This window comes from Centruroides vittatus, unplaced genomic scaffold (genome assembly GCF_030686945.1).
Source record: "Centruroides vittatus isolate TY-2023 unplaced genomic scaffold, ASM3068694v2 contig_3084, whole genome shotgun sequence".
NCBI lineage: Eukaryota > Metazoa > Arthropoda > Arachnida > Scorpiones > Buthidae > Centruroides > Centruroides vittatus.
This window is the reverse complement of record NW_027121983.1, coordinates 504,965-524,276: the sequence shown is the minus strand read 5'-3', so window position 1 is coordinate 524,276 and position 19,312 is coordinate 504,965. Positions and strand designations below refer to the sequence as shown.

General features: G+C 33.0%; 2 protein-coding genes and 1 long non-coding RNA gene across 3 annotated transcripts; 2 read left to right on the top strand and 1 right to left on the bottom strand.

The window, feature by feature from the left end:
* The first annotated feature begins 2,078 nt into the window (after window positions 1-2,078).
* Window positions 2,079-3,029, top strand: LOC136973080 (uncharacterized). The gene has a single exon (XM_067267768.1). It carries the CDS (start codon window positions 2,079-2,081, stop codon window positions 3,027-3,029), a length of 951 nt encoding a protein of 316 aa, XP_067123869.1.
* Window positions 3,030-4,819: 1,790 nt separating this feature from the next.
* On the bottom strand, window positions 4,820-5,480 carry LOC136973101 (venom protein 302-like). The gene is made up of 4 exons (XM_067267798.1): window positions 5,457-5,480; window positions 5,347-5,394; window positions 5,161-5,272; window positions 4,820-5,083 (listed from the first exon to the last, which is right to left on the bottom strand). Exons 2-4 carry the CDS (start codon window positions 5,391-5,393, stop codon window positions 4,934-4,936), a joined length of 309 nt encoding a protein of 102 aa, XP_067123899.1. The 5' UTR covers window position 5,394; window positions 5,457-5,480; the 3' UTR covers window positions 4,820-4,933.
* Window positions 5,481-14,399: 8,919 nt separating this feature from the next.
* LOC136973100 (uncharacterized) lies at window positions 14,400-15,823 on the top strand. The gene is made up of 3 exons (XR_010880437.1): window positions 14,400-15,316; window positions 15,384-15,452; window positions 15,736-15,823. It is a non-coding gene; the product is annotated as an uncharacterized lncRNA (long non-coding RNA).
* Window positions 15,824-19,312: the final 3,489 nt, after the last annotated feature.

The following is a 19,312-nucleotide window of genomic DNA, read 5'->3' as shown; positions in this document are numbered from 1 at the left end:
GAATGGCTAGTTACGGCACTGATAATTTTGTCTCAAATTGACTGTATTTGGTTTTTTTTAGTACAATGATTATGCTTTTTCTTAATTAAGTTTTTGTAATAGTATTTTGTCCTTAAAAATTAACACTTTTCACAGGTTTTCAAAATATAAATACTTCAGTTTATATATCATTAATTATGATATAAAGTTGTATATTTGTGAGGTCTTTTTGAACATTAATCTTGGTACAAAATGCTTTTTTGGTGTTTTTACTACAATTTTTAATATTTGAATACAAATTTTTGAAGAAGAAATAATATATATATGTCTAAATTGATTAGTGTAAAAAATTCCTTATATTTATAATGGGAAATTTATCATACTTGCAACATGGCAGCTTGTGTTTTTTTTGTTTTGTTTATTGAGAACTGTCATAATCTTACCCATTTTTGGTTTCTTAAGATCCACAATGTGGGCTGCCGGACTGTATGGAACGAGACTTGACACATCAGGTACAGACCACTCTGGGTTCTTCAACAGCCCGAATTTGATGTCGGAGCGGTTAGACTGAAGTCTTTACTGCTGAAACATCCTGCATCACCTTGATATACTAGGTCTTCAAAGCCTGGCCATGTAGTTTTTGGCGTGGCTGCTAAAGGGCAGGTGCTTTCAAATGTCGGCCTTTTCTTTATAAATAGAGAAACTGGTCTTATTTGGCCAATTTAAATGAGTGTATAAAATTGGGTGAATTTACTTGCTTTGTGTTTTACTAAATTTTTTATGCATCAGACAGGTGGGATTTGATGGTTTTGTTCAGTAACTTTTTAAGTCAATGAGTAACTAAAATGACTGCTCATTTTTAATGACTTTGTTCAAGGATAAAAGACAGTCTAGTAAAGGACAAATAGATGATAATGCAGTATGCAAAAAAAGTAATGCATGAGTGTAGATCCTTATAGGAGAGAAGGGACATAATTTGTCAGTAATTTTGTACTGACAAATTGTCCCCCTCCCAATGCATTTTTATATTATACTGTATTGCAGATACAGTGTTAGGAATAGAAATGAGGTCTATATACAACAGCTATATATTAATTTTTCTATCCACTGAAAACCAAATGAGAAATTTTTTTTACTTACTGTCATTGGCCCATACCCCAATATGTATACAGAACAACAACAATGCTGAAATGCAGAGGCGTTTTTCACGCTGCAATATTGGACAGATTCCTTGGACAGCCAATGCAACTACTGCAGACTTCAGACAGCAGCTTGTAACCAAACTACAAAAGCTACATATTGTTTACCTAATACACAAACCTCCGTACAAAATTTCAGAAATTTCGACAAAAAGCAAAGGAGTTATTATTTAAATATTTGTTTAATACAATACAATTATTAAAAACAATTATATTGACCACTACGTGGCTAAGGCAGTTGACATTTTTGGGGGTGGATTGAATCTGGGCGAGCAACTTCCCAAGAATATTTCATGGATGGTCTGTCTCAGATATATCAGGCACTCTCCATCACTATCTGTCCCAATTTTGCCCCAGGCCGAACCAAAATAGATATAGAAAAAAGGCAAGGTGTAGAGTAAAAATGGGAAAACATCAATTTTCATTCAAGTTTAAAACATTAAATAATAATAACATTTTATTTAATTCTCTTTGTATGTCCTCAAATCTCGCATCTGAAGTTTCACCCACTTCTAATTAACACAGAAGGCTGAAACTTTGGGGACATATCCGATGATAGTGCATTTTTAATGATGTATATAGTGACCCACCCCCTACCATACTTTCCATTCCGAAATACAATAACCACAACCAAATGTAGCATTTAATCCTTATGTGCGTGCATAATACACAATTGTGATGTATATGGTGGGTGAGGCCATCCCTACCTCTTACTCGAAAAACATGACGAATGAAAGTGTTTATTTTGATTTTTTCAATGTTACACATTGACGGACCTGATTACAAATTTTTGTTTGCATAGCAGTAATAAATAACGTTAAATATTCTATTTTAATGACTAAATAAACTAATAAATTATTTTCATTTGCAGATTTGAAGTACAGTATTTTTCGAAGTAACATGCGTTTTTATAACATTAAATCATGTTCCCTGCGACGAATCCTTTACACTTGTGGAGCATTAATCATCACATTGAGTTTTATCTTGCTGATGAATCGAATCACTTCGCATCCAACTTTCCGCAATTTTTGGGCAGGAGACATTGTCGACTTCAGCAATTCCAACAACGTAACAGGTTATCCTTATCCAATAGTTCCGGATGTTGTTCATTACGTTCGTTTCCGGAACCCAAAGTTGAATTTCGTCGACATGATAAACATAAAATCTGTATACATAAATCACAAACCGAGTGAGATAGTGATACATTGCGACTGTCACAACTTAACAGGAAAGTATTGGGATATGGTGAAAGATATACCAGGTTTGCGTGTACAGTACAAAAAAATACCCACTTACATTTTTGGAAAACGTCTCAGCTCCGTGTATCACTCGTCAGATATTGCTCGACTTCAAATTTTAATGAAGTACGGAGGAGTATTTCTGGATAGTGACGTTTATGTAGTAAAGTCTCTTCATTATTACAGGAGATTTGAATTTGCATTAGGATGGCCACCGAAGCAATTTTTAGGTACGCAAGTTCTGATAGCCCACAGGAATTCTCGGTTTTTGAAATTATGGTATCAGTCTTATAAGTACTATAGACCTACAAGATGGTATTATAATGCCGGAGAATTGCCAACAGAATCCATACTTTTGTTCCGTCCGAATTTCGTTCACAGGGTGCCTTACGATTTTGGGGTTCAGAATTTGGCTTTCATGCTTTATGGTGTAAGAAGTCCCAACTGGAGGGATTATCATACTATACATCTTTTAATAAGACACCGGAAATATCTTGTTCCTGACGATCACTTGGAAGATTTCGATGAAAATAATATCAAAACTTATAATAAAACTTTCGGTGATATGGCTAGACAGGTTTTATTTGGGAAAAGTGATATGATTTTGGTTTAGGAGAGCTGAAAATTTGGTTGTGATACTTAAGATCTGTTTCTATAAATTTTTTATACACTGTATTTAGTTTTATATATATATATATATATACACACACACACAAGAAATATGTATATAAATGAATAACTGTGACATTGTTTTTATTATTGTACAATACTGCATGACTAAGTAGTTTGACTGGAGGTAGGTGATTAAGCCACCACGTGATAAATTTAATAATAAAAAATGAATAAAATTATTTTAATTCAGAATACTCTAGAAAATAATTGACTGGATGTGGGTTCGAGTCCCGCTTTGGACCGAACCTAATAAATTTACGGGATTTAAATGGCGAATACGAGTACACGTTCGCCATTTTCCTTTTAGTCAATGGGCGTTCCATTTGTGTTATGTAAAGGCAACGAGCTAGAATATTTAACTCGTGTAAAAGTACAAAGGAAAGGAAGAGTTTTAACCCTTAATTAACTAAGATGGTGCGAGCCAAAATGACCCTACTTATATTTTGTATTTAATTTTGAAAGTAAATAATAAGACATTTCATTCTTTAACCCTTTATTTAAATGTTCCTAAACAAGACAAAATATTCTGTAGCGATAAGTCTAACATTCTTAACATTTACAATTTTTTTTTTTTTAATAAAACTCGTCATTTCCCTCAAAACAGCTTTTTTCCATTAGATAATAATTAAAAATATTAAAAGTTATAAGTAAAGGTTTCTTTTTGTAATAGTGAGACTAGTGATATTTATCACGTTTTAATTATCTTCAATTAGCAGAGACCAAGATTAAAACAGTTCATTTTGCCTAATTATCAATGCATTTCGGATTGGTAATTTTCCAATCCCTCTTCAGGCTCACGTCTGAGGTTGTCTGCAATATAACGAACAAAAGGTTAGTTCATGTTACTTCACCAATGTGGTTCATAACATGACAAAGGTCAAAATTTAGTTTTTCATTGAAAATATTTTCACGAGTAGAAATGTTTACAAACAAACTACATAATAAAAACACAAGAACCCTACTTATATTTTGCAAAAGATAAAAACAATCTCCGAAAAAATCAACAACGTACTGTATGGTACAGATCAGAATACATTATAAATAAACAATCATGTTGCCTAGAGTAAAAAATCCTTCCTGCCTAGTATGTAGATTATAAAAATACTCTTTATTCAGAGCACTTAAATAAAATCTAGAAAATAGCTGAATTCGAGATGAAACAATCTAGATTTAGACGAGAAAAATATATTTTAAATTGACAATCCTGCCCAACACATAGTATAGACTTGAATGTTTTGACTCAAAGTAAAATGGCGGTCGATAGTACTCGTCATTGTCACCGAGAGCACTGTAACAATGGTCACAGCTACTCTATGTAGTATATTCTAGTTCGATGGATATACCGGTTTATTTTTCCATGCAAGAAACACTATAGTAAGTAAAGTTCTGCGCTCTGTATGTTAACTTTTTCAGTTTCAATGCGTGGTAAAGCAGCTGTAATATAGATGGATAAGCGAACCAATGACATACTCCGTTACAAATAGAATTGGCTCGCTTATCTATCTGTATTAAAACCACTTTATCGGGCAACGCGCCCATAGAGTGTCCTTAACCTGTTTGGTTTTATCGAATGTTTATTAAAATATGTTTTCCAATGATCACATGCAACTAACTTATTCCAAACTTATATTAACAGTATAATATATTTCGGTTAATTCACTTTTGGACGAGTTTTATATGGAAGTAATTTATTGTATTATGCATTGCAATAAGTGTTTAAAATGAACTAAATTATGTAGCAGATAGAAATTTTATTAAGAACAACCGATACATAAAGTTTTTTAAACGCAATTTATTAGCAAAGTGAACAGAGCAATGTGGATTTCACTCCATATTGTTAATAAATTAAACAATGGGAGAGCAAATTCCTTTCTGATTAAAATACCAAACTTGCTCATTATCGACTTCTGGAGGAGGAGGTGGTTTAGCACAAACGGAGCTGTGACCACATATTCCGAATATGTTCCAAGGACCTCCACATTCTTCTCCTATAAGCTGTTAATTACATATAAATTTAAGCTTTATTCATTAATTACATTATTATGTTTTTAGCTTGTACGCTTGATGCTTACCTTGGAACAGACTTCACAACATGCACATACGTCTTTTACTATTCCAGCTGGACATCTGCCGTGTGGCTTGCATTGCGATTTATCGCAGGTAGGACAATCCAGAGCATATGCTCTAAATATAAAGAATGAATTAAATTTGATAGAACGTTAAAAAATATAACAAATAACACAAATATGTGTACTTACACTGCTATACAAATGACTAGGAAAGAGCAGAGAATTGAAGATTTCATTCTGAAAAGCGAAGATTTATATACATGATATAAATTTTATTTTTTAACCGATTATGTACTTACTTGAGGTATGTTTCGTTATGTAGAAATGAAGAGCAGATAACTTCAATCACCCCCTTTTTATATTTCCCAAAATATCGATAATTAGCTTCAAGGTTAACCTATGAGAAAACATACAGGAGATTTAATATCTCTAGTAAGATAAAAAAAAAATTGTAAAAAAATAATACTTAGATAATAAAAGGTCGATTAAAATTTATAATAATTAATTAATTAATGTTGAATTTTTCAAAGAATGAAACTTATACTATTGATCCACACTGATAGGGGAAACACTACTATTGATCCACACTGATAGGGGAAACACTAAAAGCTTGACGTCAGAGCATAAAAGTTAGGCAATGTAGGCCCCAAAATGCCAGCAAAACTATTTTTTCATTGAATTTTTTTGGTTAATGTTACCTATGGTAGCGAAATATGGCAGCCCTTCCAGTAATCTCGATGGCATGCGTGTTTAGAAATGAAATGTAGATGCGCTTATGGTAATGATGAATTTGTATGCAAATTTTCAGCAAAAGTATCCGATCTGGAAATTTGAGGAATAATGTGAATTTCGATTTTGGTTACGATGTAGATGGATCGTGCATATTGTTAAGTTTTCTAAAGGTGTCCGTGTTTATTTAACGTTTGTACAATTTTATCTATTTTTTTAAAGTTAACGAGTAGGAAAATTTAGCCAATGATAATTACCGTGCTAAATGTGTCCTAAATGTGTTAAATGTGTATTATATGTGTTAAACCTGTGTTAAATGTGTTAAACGTGTGTTAAATGTGTTAAACGTGTGTTAAATGTGTTAAAATGGGTGTTAAAGATGTGTTAAACGTGTGTTAAAAGCAATGGCATAACGTGGGTGTTAGCCGCCCGGGCAGAGGAAAATTTCGCCGCCCCTTAAACTTTCGCACCCTTAAATAAAATACAGAGAATCCCTACAAGTCAGTACAGACGGTGTTGTCAGTCGATACAATGAGCAAAATGTCATTATTATACATTCATTTAAAGAAAGGGGATTCCCCAATTTCCTCACAGAATAAGTAATGAAAAATTCCGTGCTCATTTCGATCGGTCCGAATCGTAGATGCGACAAAAATATGAAATGAAATGGTTCAAATTTTTACAAGATATTATTATTATTTATTGTGAAAAAATGCTGCCTCCTAAAAGTGCCGCCCGGGGCAGGCCGCCCCTGCCTGCCCCCACTACGCTACGCCACTGGTTAAAAGTGTCATAACCAGGGATATGTTACTCGTGATTTCCAACGCCATGAGACAATGCGACGGACACATGGAAGGTGAGGTGTGCGTGGATCGCAGATGTCAATTTCTGTGGAGACGCTTCCTCTTGTAGTCGAAAAGGCGAGAGATGTGAGTCGCAATGTTGCAGTTCTTTAGATGCACAAACTTTAAGTACACTCCAAGCAAATTCTGTTTGAACCAGTGGCATAGCGTAGTGGGGGCGGCACTTATAGGAAGCGGCAAAATTTCACAATAAATAATAATATCTTGTAAAAATACCTAAATAAGGAGGCGGCGAAATTTTTCTCCGCCCCAAGCGGCTGACACCCACGCTACGCTACTGGTTTGAACCACTGATGTATCCAATCTCGTAAATAACTACGTCCAGTTATCGATGGATTTCAGGTTGAATGATGAACTTTTTATTTTTTGTCTTCGATCCAAAGAAAGGAAATGAAACCAAAGTCTCGGGAAAGAGTAAGTAGCAAATTTACGGTTTAAAAATGTTTTAGTTTAATCACTTACTCCGACTCAGCTTCTTAAATTGGGCCGAAAACGTTAGTTGTAGTTAATAAATAGTTGTTCTCAGCAATAAGGTGTTTTGGATGTTTATAGTTTTAGTTTAAAAAAAGTTTAAATATACTGTAGTTGCGTATTGGTTAATGTTGACGGTCGCCATCTTGCTTGCACATATGGGTGCGCAAACAAGATGGCGACCGGAAGGGCCGACATATTTCGCTACCATAAGTAACATTAACCGTTTTTTTATAACAAAAACATGAATTTTTTTCGGTTAATGTTACCTATGGTTCCAAGATGGCGGCTCATCTGATTCCAGCAAGGAAACAGTGGGGACGCATGTTCTAACCTATCCTAATAATTTTGTTGGTAATAATTATGGTAATTTATTAGAATAGGTTAGGTTAGGTTAGAACGTGCGTCCCCACTGTTTCCTTGCTGGAATCAGAGAAGAGCCGCCATCTTGTAACCATAGGTAACATTAATCAATTTTTCTTATAAAATAAGCATACTCAACGTGCATTTTGTATCCCGCAACTGGTGTGAGGTTAAGAAGACTTTTATGGATACTTTGTCTATATTGATGTATTAAAAGTAGACAATAAAGAACTTGTAAGTAATTTTATAAATTTTAAAAATCATTGTCGGGTATAATATTGTTATTTTTTAAAAATAATTTTTATTTAAAAATCTGTTATCGAATGTTACTGTAAACCTGCTGAAGTGGGGCTGTCAGGTCCGAAACACAAAAATAGAGTGTACAGGTGAAAGTAGAGATGTTTGATTGTTCTAAGTTCTGCTATATTTGCTATACGGAAACTACACCAGTGTAATAAGTCTTATTAATTAACAAAATCCAAAATAGATAAGGATAAAAATGGAAATTAATAAAAGTAAGGAAATAGAGGCAAAAGAATTAATAAATATTATATAAATGATTTTTATCTAATATTCTTCTTCCGTATTTATCTTTAATATTATGACTAGAAATTGCAACGAATTCAATAAATTTATATTTAATTTTAAAGATATACAATTCATTCATCTGTGGGAAAGTAATAATATGTTGCCTAGAAACTGATGGGAAAGTAATATTATTTTATCAATATGTCATTTCACGAGCAATATTTCTAAAACAGATTATAGTGGATTCAAGTTACGTAGCTATGGAAACAATTGATCGCAACATTTCTCCATTAATTTAAGAAATGATTATTACTTAACAGTTAATTAAAAGTAACATCATCTGTGGTGCATGGACAAAGATGTTTTCCGGAAAAGAGTATCTCATTCAGCTTATCATTGCTACGTACATTACTATTTCTACAGTTTAATTTAGTTTCATGAAACGAACGAAATTTGTTTTTGTAAGCAATAAAGGCATACATCAGGAGGAAAGGATATCAATGAATTTAACAGAATGTCTATGGTATATTTCACTGGCAATATTTTTCGTATGGCAACTAATGGTTTCGTTTTTATTAGATTTTTTCATGTACGAAGCTCTAAAGGGATCACCTGGTGCTGAAATTGTATTTTGTTGTACTAACTTTCAATTATTATTTGTATTTTGTATAGGACAGTTCTTTTCTATTTTCTCTGTTCTACTTTCTACATTAATTTTATTGTTGAATAAATTTAAAAAAACTTTTACAGGAATTTACTTTAATCCATCTTCATTCTCGAAACTTAGCTGTACTCCTTGAAGACATCATTCAAAAACATTCAGTCTTATGGTGTCATATTCAACGTTTCAACGAATAATACGACATGATTTTTGCTGTATTGTACTATTTTTACTTGTATCTAATCTGTTTCTTCATAGCTGGAGCTATGTTTTCAGGATTCTCCCCTCCTTACGTTTTCGCCATGTCCGTAATTTCGATTGTGATGGTTAGTGTTGCCACCTTATTTGCTTTTGGCTTATCGAAATTTAGGATACTTTATCGGTAAGGGTTTTTAGTCTGCTGTTCACAGATAATACAATTTATTTAAAAAAAAATTTAATGGCTTTTACAGATTTACGGGAATTTTAACGAAATGAATCGATTGTCATCAGCAAGAATCTCTCTTCGATACAAGTTAAAGATAAATTCATCAACATTACAGTATTATTAATTTGTTTTAGAATTTCCCTTCTGTTGAATTTAATAGTGTTTACTATTTCCTACTTTGCGTAGATACTGAACTTCATGAAGAGATTTGGAAAAACACCCATTGGATTATCCTTTTATGTTAAAAAGAATTTTCCAATCAAGGTGAGTTATCGATAAAATATATTTTTTACCAAGTTTACATAAGAACTGAAGATAATAAAACATATAAAATCACAAATTAACTTTTCATTGTTTTCAAATATCAATTATTTTATACAGATTTAATCACCAAATTATCCACTATAAAGAATACAGGGTGTACCGAAAGAATATCGGAGTTTTAAATTTGTATAATTTGTCTTACTTGCAGTATAAAATAAATTATGTCTGATAGGAGAGGAATGTACAAGGTTTTTAATAACACACCACAAGTACTCAAAGTGGGAACTTTTTTGATGGGACGTGATGGCGACTCTCGAGCTCTTTCTTTCAGAACAGAGTACAAAATGGCGGATCCTGAGCCGCAGTCATGTGCACTGGCGCAGTCATGAGGCGGTAGAAGAAAACAGCTTTAGTGTTACCATCAGAATTTTCACAGCTACTTTCATTTCTCACTTAGGTTACAAAGGTGTACAGTACGCTTGCTTATATAACCGTACTAATTATTTAAAACTCGATATTCCTTTCGATACACCTTGTATGGGCAGAACGATATACAGAATGGTAAAGAAAGTCACTTAACTCCCTGCTACAGAACATAGAACGTACCCAAAGTTAATTTGCTCATATCAGTTAATTTTCTCATATTAGCGACCATATTGAATGAAACCGAAATTTTAAATAGGAAAGGTGTCATGTGATACATCATTTAGGGTCAGTATTTCACAAGGAATTGATCTCTGAAAGATTTTTTGATCTACCTCAAACAGTTAGAGTTATTAATGTGTTTTCTTTGTAGTTACAAGTTGAAGAACAGACAACACAATGTTCCTAACACATAGAAATTATCTTGATGGCAATGGAGAGAAGTTCCAGGGTGTTTTCACAAGATTTTAATCAATGTCATCCACCTCATGTGCCTGTGTCACAGGTATCAGTTACCAACCCACTCCAGAAATTCAGGGAGACGTGGTCGGTTCAAGATAAGAAACGTCCAGGCCTGTGCAATTACACTGCAACTTCTCTCCTCTTCCATCAGGACAATTTCCATGAGTTATTCTGGTGTTAGGGGCATTGTGTTGTCTGTTCTTCAACTTGTAACAAGAAAGAAAACACTTAATAACTCTTTGATCTATCTCGAACTGTTAGTCTTTCAGCAGTCAATTCCTTGTGAAATTTTGACCGTAAATAATGTGTCACACGATTTCCTTCCTATTTAAAATTTCGGAGTTGTATTCAATATGGTCGCCATCAAGATGGCGGCCGTGCATGTAACGCACATCAATCTGTTTTCCCCTTGGTGTAATGTGTTCCTGAACGAAAAAATTAACTTTGGGTACACATTCCATATTCTATAATAGGGGTGTTCATTGACTTTTTTTTACCACCTTGTACTTTACTTGTGTACACTAAGATGGTCTCATCGAGGGTTCGGCCAAGGTTACATTTGAAGCGCTCAGGCAGTCGGGAAAAGGATTAGATGCACACTGCAAAGAAAAATTTTTGGTATGTGAGAGATTCACGATTTGATCTTGGATCTCCAGGGTGATAGGCTGACACCTTAACTTATTTAGGCATCCAACCATCCATTACAGTATATCAATTTCTTTAATAATAACCATGCTATTATAAAGGTATTAATGACTGAAAAAATATATGAAATTTCATTAAAAAATGGTAGAACCAGGTTAAAAAGTAAAGCTCTGCGAAAACAACTAAAAAACTTTGTTTGTCAAAGTTGTCCCATAATAATACTGAAATAACAGTAAGACCAAAATATAAATTAGGTGCACATTACAGACTACACTACAGGAAGTTATGGATGAAGCAATGTTACCATGGTAATAAATCAGGAAAACAAGCAGAGAAAAAGGCTCCGAGTTTTAATTGGTGCCTTAAAGTTCGTTCACTAATATTGTTCAAAGGTGTTCTAATGTTTAGTGAAATTAATGTAGGCGCAAGGACTTCAAGGCAAAAAGTAAAGCTCGAAGCCTTTTTCTTTGAAGATGCCTGTTTTCCTGTGTGATTATCATAATAACATTGCTTTATCCAGATTTTCCTGTAATTGTAGTCTGTGTTTTAGTTTATTCGTTTACGGCATTGCGATACGCGGATTCTGGGAGGACATTTATGGGTAACTGGCCCTATTTAGATGCTATACATGTAAAGGAAATACAGAAAACTATACGTGGCCAGCCTGTTGGCGAGGCATGAATCCACGACCATCAGCAAGATTCTCTCTTTGATACACTGTTTTAAAAAACTCTTTCCGCCCTGTGGGAACTAAGAGAACTTCTTTTAGCAAGCTGGTTATGGGGGCTTGGTACAAGAAGTCCTCTTAGTGGGTCCGGCAAGGCCCACAATGAGGCGGCCGTGTAGTGAGGGACAGGGCCCGACATAGCCAGACAGACCATTCCCCGAAAAATTCCTGGGGATTTTTCAACCCAGAGCAGTAGACTGCCATCTTGACCGCTTGGCCATCCGGCCGTCTGACAAACAGGTAGTTTCTCTAGTTTTCTTAACATTTTCAACTCCTCCCAGGAACCATCCCTTACTTCAATATTAAGAAATTGCTGTGATATTTTATTATTTTATGTAATTTCATTACTTCTGAGTGAAACATATTGATTTAATCAGAATCTTTCCCTAAGTGGTTTTAGTTTTATATAAGCATGTAACTACATGCTTACATAAAACTCTAAGAGAAATTTCTAAAATTCCTGAAATTGATTACATAATGTATAGTTATAACATACGTTTAGTGCTGAATTATTATTTCTAACTTTTGAATTATATTATATTATTTCATGTTCATGTTTCATGAAATAATAATCGTTTGATTTTCTGAAAAGAAATCTCCGCATTTTTCTTCTATATTTCTGAATGGAAAGATTGTCCTTATAAAGCCAAATTATCCTCCGAATTTGGAAAAATTTTACAAAAATTCTTTAATTTTAAAAGAATAATTTAATCAATTTTTACTAAAAATATCATACATTTGTAATTTGTTATTTAAAAATAAAATTTGAATTATAACGAATCAGTTCTGTGTTCGTAATTGTAAAAAATATTCTGATGTTTTAACAAGAAAAAAAAAGGGAAAATGTATATTATTTCTTATTTTGTGAACTAATTTTAATTACATTCTATCATTATTTATTTATTTCTTAATTACAGAACATTTTTAAAATTATAATTTCGATTTTTCACATGATAGAAGTAAATTTAACACGAAACTGGACATCACGTTTTTATTGTTTTAAGGGAAAGGAGCATATCTGATACATATTTGTGGCATTTCGTTGATCAAGAATACAAGGATACTGGAGAATATTTTCATGGTAAAAATATTTAGTTTTTTAACTCATCTGTAGGGGACTTATAGCGCTGCTAGCGGCAAAAATACACAGCGTATGCAAAATAAACGCATGCTATGATATAAAACTGCTAATGGCATGTGAAATAACATTCGTACTAATGCTGATCAGCAGCGATGGGTATGACCGTGCCTGAATTGTTTATTTTGTAAAGATACTTAAAGAAAGCAATGCCAATGCTGCCACTATGCTTGGAGAGCAAATTTTTTTTTTTGTCGCTTGCAGTGCCAGAAGTTGCCTAGTGATGAGTTTTTGAAATAAAAATTTTTTTCACATGGAAATCTCTCTTTCCCATGTCCGGAAAAGTCAGCATACAAAGTTTGATTGAGTTCGGACTGCTACGTAATCTTCAAGGCCAGGTATTAATAAAGCAATTTTAATCCAGAAATACTTCAAGTAAACATGGGAGAATTTGGTTTGGTAACAGTTTAATGAGGTAAACTTGATTATTCGACTGATTACAATTGTCATTCAGTAGCATTTTCACTTCTACATTCCAGATAAAGTGTTTCCAAGAGCATTTCTACATCCATGCCTCCGAGAGGCATGGATGTAGAAATGCTCTTGGAAACACTTTATGGGAAATTGGTCCTTAGTTAGCTGTTAAGTAGTTGAAGAAAATCGAGAAAACTACACGTGGCTGGCATGCGAACCCACGATCATTAGCAGTGTTTGTTTATCTATTCGATGACTAGCGGGTTGTAATATTGCAACTCGTGTTGTTAAAAATGTTTTTATTTAGAATTTTATTTTCACTCCAGACACCAAATTGAGTAGTATGTCTTCATTTTGAGGTTTTACAACAGGGTAACCGTAATTATCTATTTATATTAGAATGTATATATCTTTAGTATCTATTTTTCAAATATATTTATTTGAAGTAAATTATTTTATGCGCGCTTCAAGATAAAGAAAAATCAATTATACATGAACATCAAAAATCAAAAAATTTTCACAAAATATAAAATTTGATTTCTGCTACAGATCTGAAAAACATGGAAAATATTTTAAACTAAAACTGTAATTTTTATTATATAATTATAGATAATAAAGCATAGTCTCTCTTCCAAGGTAGTTTAAGTGCATCTGCACTTATATTATCCTTACCTGTCAAAACATCGTTAAGTTATATATTATATAAGAGCACAACTTATAAAATTCGTCTATAATGTAAGATAAGTTTGTTTTCTCTTAAGAGAATAGAAAATTTCCATTAATTAATCGATCAATTACATCAATAAATTAGCGAAACAATTTTGAAAATAGTCGAAGTAAATTTTTCAATTATCTCTATGGCAACAAATGTTCAGCTCAAACAGAATATTGTTCTGGTCCATGCTGATTGAATATCTGAAGCAAACGTCTCGCTTCTTCTACTATATTTAATGGTAAAAATGTATATATTTTGACAATTTAATTACACATTTCTGCTGTTTGTCACCGAATATCTGGAAATTAAGAACATTCCAATAATATTAAATTGAACGTACAGTACATCTTCTCACCGATTAAAATTTATGAAACATAAGCTTGTAAGTTCTTTAGCTATTTAAACTTATCATACAAAATGTCTTCGAATTCAGAAGTTTGTCCCGTTTCACTTAAAATTCTGTATCCAATTATTGCGTGCAGTAAATTATTTGGTTATGGTACTGAGAAGAATATGGAAAAATTTCAGCATAAACCACATAAACTGTTCGAAGTGTATTCCCTCTTCATTGAATTGTTTCTTTATGCAAATATTATGTTCATCGTCTTAAACATTGCAACTGGTGATATCATATGTGGTAAATGGACTGAGCTCTTTTCAGGAAATGAACATTTCTTATATCCTGTATGCCTGGTATCCAATATTGTGTGTACATTGCAGTTCAGTTATTTGAAGCGTATAAAATATATATTCCCCAACAACCAAACCACCTACCCTAACGAAGAAATGACAGTAAATTTCATGCAATATTTATGGTATATTTCATTAAACATATATTTTATATTGGAAATAATTGTATTATTCTTTCTTGATTTCTTCCTATATGAAGCAATGGAAGGATCATCTGATATAGAAATTGTTTTTTGTTATATTGATATACAACTGTTATATATATACCTTATAGGGCAGTTCTATTCTCATTTCTCACTGTTTGTATCCATAGCATTTCTGATGTTCTTTAGATTTAATGTTATTTCACAACAGTTTATAGAAATCCGTTATAAATTTCAAAATTTAGGGCACGTTATTGAAGACATTATACAGAAACATTCAGAATTACTGCACGATATTGATTGTATCAATGAATTATATAACATGATATTCGCTATTATATACTGTTTTTTTCTATATCTCATTTCTCTTCTCATCGTTATCGCACTATTTTTGAATTTGCCTTCTTTTTACATCTATTGTTTATTACATTTATCAATGGTAATGATAATGGTGGTGACCATAATTTCTTTTTGTTTATCTAAATTTTCTTCTTCGGTAAGATATTTTTTAACGTTTTTTTTCCTTATTCATTTGGTGGATTTTTAACGATTTTAACTTTCAGATTTACGGAGATTTTATTAAAATGAATCGATATTCTTCTGCAAGATTTATTCTTGAGTACAAGTTAAAGGTACATAATTTATATAATAATGTATTTTAGTATACTTTATAGAAGTTTCACCAGTGGATAAAACCACTGAACATCAATCGCAAGTTTGCACTTCGCAAATGGCTGGCCAAGTGGAGTTTGGTGGATTTACTTCACGTGTATAACACGAAAATAGATGCCAATTTACCACAAAAGTCCTCCAGGAAGCCATCTTAACGTATTGCGTTGCCGTATCCCACGAATCCTCCAATCCTTTATATAAGAGTTTAGTTTAAAATTTAATGTTTTGTTTATATGCTTTTAGATGCTGAATTTTATGAAGAGATTTGCAAAAACACCGATTGGAATATCTGTTGGAGGATTCTTTTATGTAAAAAAGAACTTTCCAGTTAAAGTGAGTTAAACACTTCTACTTTAATTATTTAATTGTTTACAATGAAAAATTATATTTCATAAATACAAGTTTGTGTATGCTGAAAATCGCTTCCCTCGACATGCGATAGCATCTCATTAATTCCGTTAACAAAATGTCCTGGATTGACGGACAAAATAAACGATAAATTTTTATTTACACCTTTATTTTCAGATTCTCTGCCGATTTTATTCAGTACTTTCTGCATTAATACAACTTGGACAAAGTAATAAAAAAGGAACGTGTTATTCGGATGGATTCCTGCCGTCAACTTTCAACAAAACAAATTAAGAAATTATTTTTTGACTTAAATACTTATATTTTATTGTTCTAATCGGTATAAGGATATTAACACTAAGAAATTGTAAAGTGCTCACTGTAGAATATTAAGTCACACCATATTATTCATAGGGAATTAACTTACGAAAGTAAACAGTTGTCTGTATGAAGAGAAGAAATAACCATGGATAACTGTGCAAAACGACAAATCAATCTGAAATGAATTGAAAATACAGAATTCGGACATAAATCTTTCATGGCAACACAATATTTGTCGGACTTTACATTAACTAATAGAACTTTCATACTTAAATACTTATATTTTATTGTTCTAGTAGGTTTAAAAATATTGTTTTTCAACACTAAAGGATTGTGAAGTGCGTATTTTGAGACTTGAATGTATCTAAAATGAAACAATATAAAATAGATTTTTTCTATTTTTATCTTTTGTATTCAAATTTCCTTTCTCTGCAGGAAATTATTTTCCAAATTGCCGTGGGTAATGGGTGAGAAGTCTAAATACAGCCGGTGGTCAAATCTTTGTCGATTTCTCGCTGATTTCTGGTGTTTACGATTAAAATAATTTTGATTCGTTTCCCCTTAAGACCGCTCTCACTAAAGAAAAATCACCACAGAAAAGTAATGCGGAGAAAAAGAATACAGAAAAGTAATTCTATAGTGGTTCTGTTCGAAATATAAATGGGATCCTCGTCAGATCCGAAAAATAATTTAAACAATCGGATAATTTTATGGTTCACACTGATAATACAGTGCGATTTAAAGTCCGTGCGCACTGGGCGTGGAAACGACAGTCTCTTCCAGGAAAGAAATAATGACGTCGCGTGTCCAAACACACAAAGCAAATCGTAAAGTCGGCAAAATCAGCCCAGCTACACAGAAGTAACCACGCCGAGAAAAAACTTTTTCATCGCACTATATAAACCATACTTCGCTAACATACAAGAGAGAAACATTGTCTATTAAGGATACTAGAAAATGCGAGGTTAGTAGAATCTCAATTTCCGAAGCACAGTCTGAAAAAAGTAAAGGGTAAATACATTATCACCACAATCGACATATATACGTCATATTAACATATCGAAAACTTTCGCAAAGTATAGGAAAGTTTAAAATACAGCTCACCCTTGATAATCCGACATGCTCAGTAGTCCGACGCACCTCCTGTCAAGGTCACCGTAGTCCCGTCTCGTTACGTGTCTGTTTTCCCAGACGGATGTCGCTACATGAATCTCCCCACCCAATTCTTACAGGATGACACACATTACTTGTGTTTTCCGTGAGCAGTTCTGTACGTACTGTATTATTTATGCCTATACATACTGTATGTGCTGTACATTTATTGCCTTCCATATTTCTTTTAATAAACATGTTTTAGTTAACCGAAATGGGTGTTTCATTTCCATATTAACCCAGGCAGCATTTTATTCATAAAATTAGGAATATTGTAGGCTACTGCTAGCAAAACAATGCCAAATATGTAATCACTTTCGGTAATGCGGACACTTTTGGTAATCCGACACCCCTTTGGTCTCATACCTGTCGGATTATCGAGGGTCAGCTGTATAATATAACTGTTTGAAAATCGTAGCAGCTCTTGACAACAACTGAAGAATTATAAACGCAGTTTGCTTTACAACTCTTTTTCAATAGCTTTATAGAGTTTGCTTTTTGTTTGATAATAGCATGTTAATCAAAAAATTTTCAAAGAAATAGTAAAAGAATAAAATCCTACGCGAAAATCTTTGGTTAATGTAACCCTTGGTGCCAAGATGGCGGCTCTTCCGGTAATCTCCAATCCGGGTGTCGTGAGGTAGTAGCGATAGAGGGAGCTATCATGTAATTGACTGACATAATACGTAATGACGTTTCACGTGATGTAAAAAAAAAACGTGAAAGATTATGCAAATTTGTAAAATATGACGTGGTAGACGGTAGTTTTTCATGGAAATATGCAAATTAACCAGTAGGTAGACGATACTGACAGTGTTGCGTTGTATCCATAGCGGATTTTGTGATTTTTATTTTTTACAATATTTTTTTTTTTCCATAAAAAGCTAAAAAGGTAAATATATTGTGTTCTTAAACGATAGTATTGTGAATCTGATATAAATTACAACTAAAAACGTTGTTAATTTTCAATTTTTTTTTCTTTTCTTTAGTTTTGTATCTAGTAGTTATGCAGAAATTAGGTCCTGTGAATTTTTGTTAGGTCGAGCTCCCCGTAAATTCTAATAGATAGACGTAAATGAATATTTCGAAATTTGTGTGGGACAATGATATCAATAATGGCTTTAAAATGTGCTTTAAAGTTAGGACTACAACGAACTCGTGCAAGGTGCAACTCCTGTGATAAAACATGTAAAATATACTATAGAAACGAATTAAAATCGCGTTTTCTAAGATTTGTAAAAGTGGTAATAAGTATTCAGCATACGAAGAAAACATTCAAAAGCATATTTGGCAATGTCCATTTTGGTGGTATTTAGTCTTTCGGTTCGCCCTCGAATTGTTTGAAATGTACGGCAAAATGGAATTACAGCTTTCGGCACAGTCCGAAGCATATATTGGATCGAATAAGTATAAAGAAAACCTGGAAACAGTTTCCAATTTTTCCAAAACAATTTGGTTGCCATGCGTCCAGGGACTGAGAAAACTCCAAAATGGTTTGATCTACAATCTGTTCTGTCTGCACTATTTTCAAACTTTAATAAGAAGCAAATACCGAAAATAGAGAAAGAATAGGAAAAGACAGCAGCAAATATGGATAAAAAGACAGCCAAACACTCCTCTAAGATTGTAGCCGAGACGACAACATTAGGGAAGAAAGGATCAGCAATAGAGGAAATTAAAATCTACGAAGCTAGGAAAAAAAGTAGAATCGAATATAAAAAAAGAATCGTTAACGTGAGTAAATTTATTTTTCTCAAGATTACTAAATTTGCGGAGACACGTGATCTCCGATCAAAATAACGCTAAACGCTCAGTCTCCAAACCAATCCAAGATGGCGACCGGAAAAGCCGCTATCTTGACACCAAGGGGTGGTTACGTTAACCAAATCGTTGCATGATTTGGCCACGAAAATAAAAAAATAAATATATATATTTGTGTGAAATAGAAGAATCAGCTTAATTTATTTTATTGTCGTTAAGCAATTGTTATGAAATACAT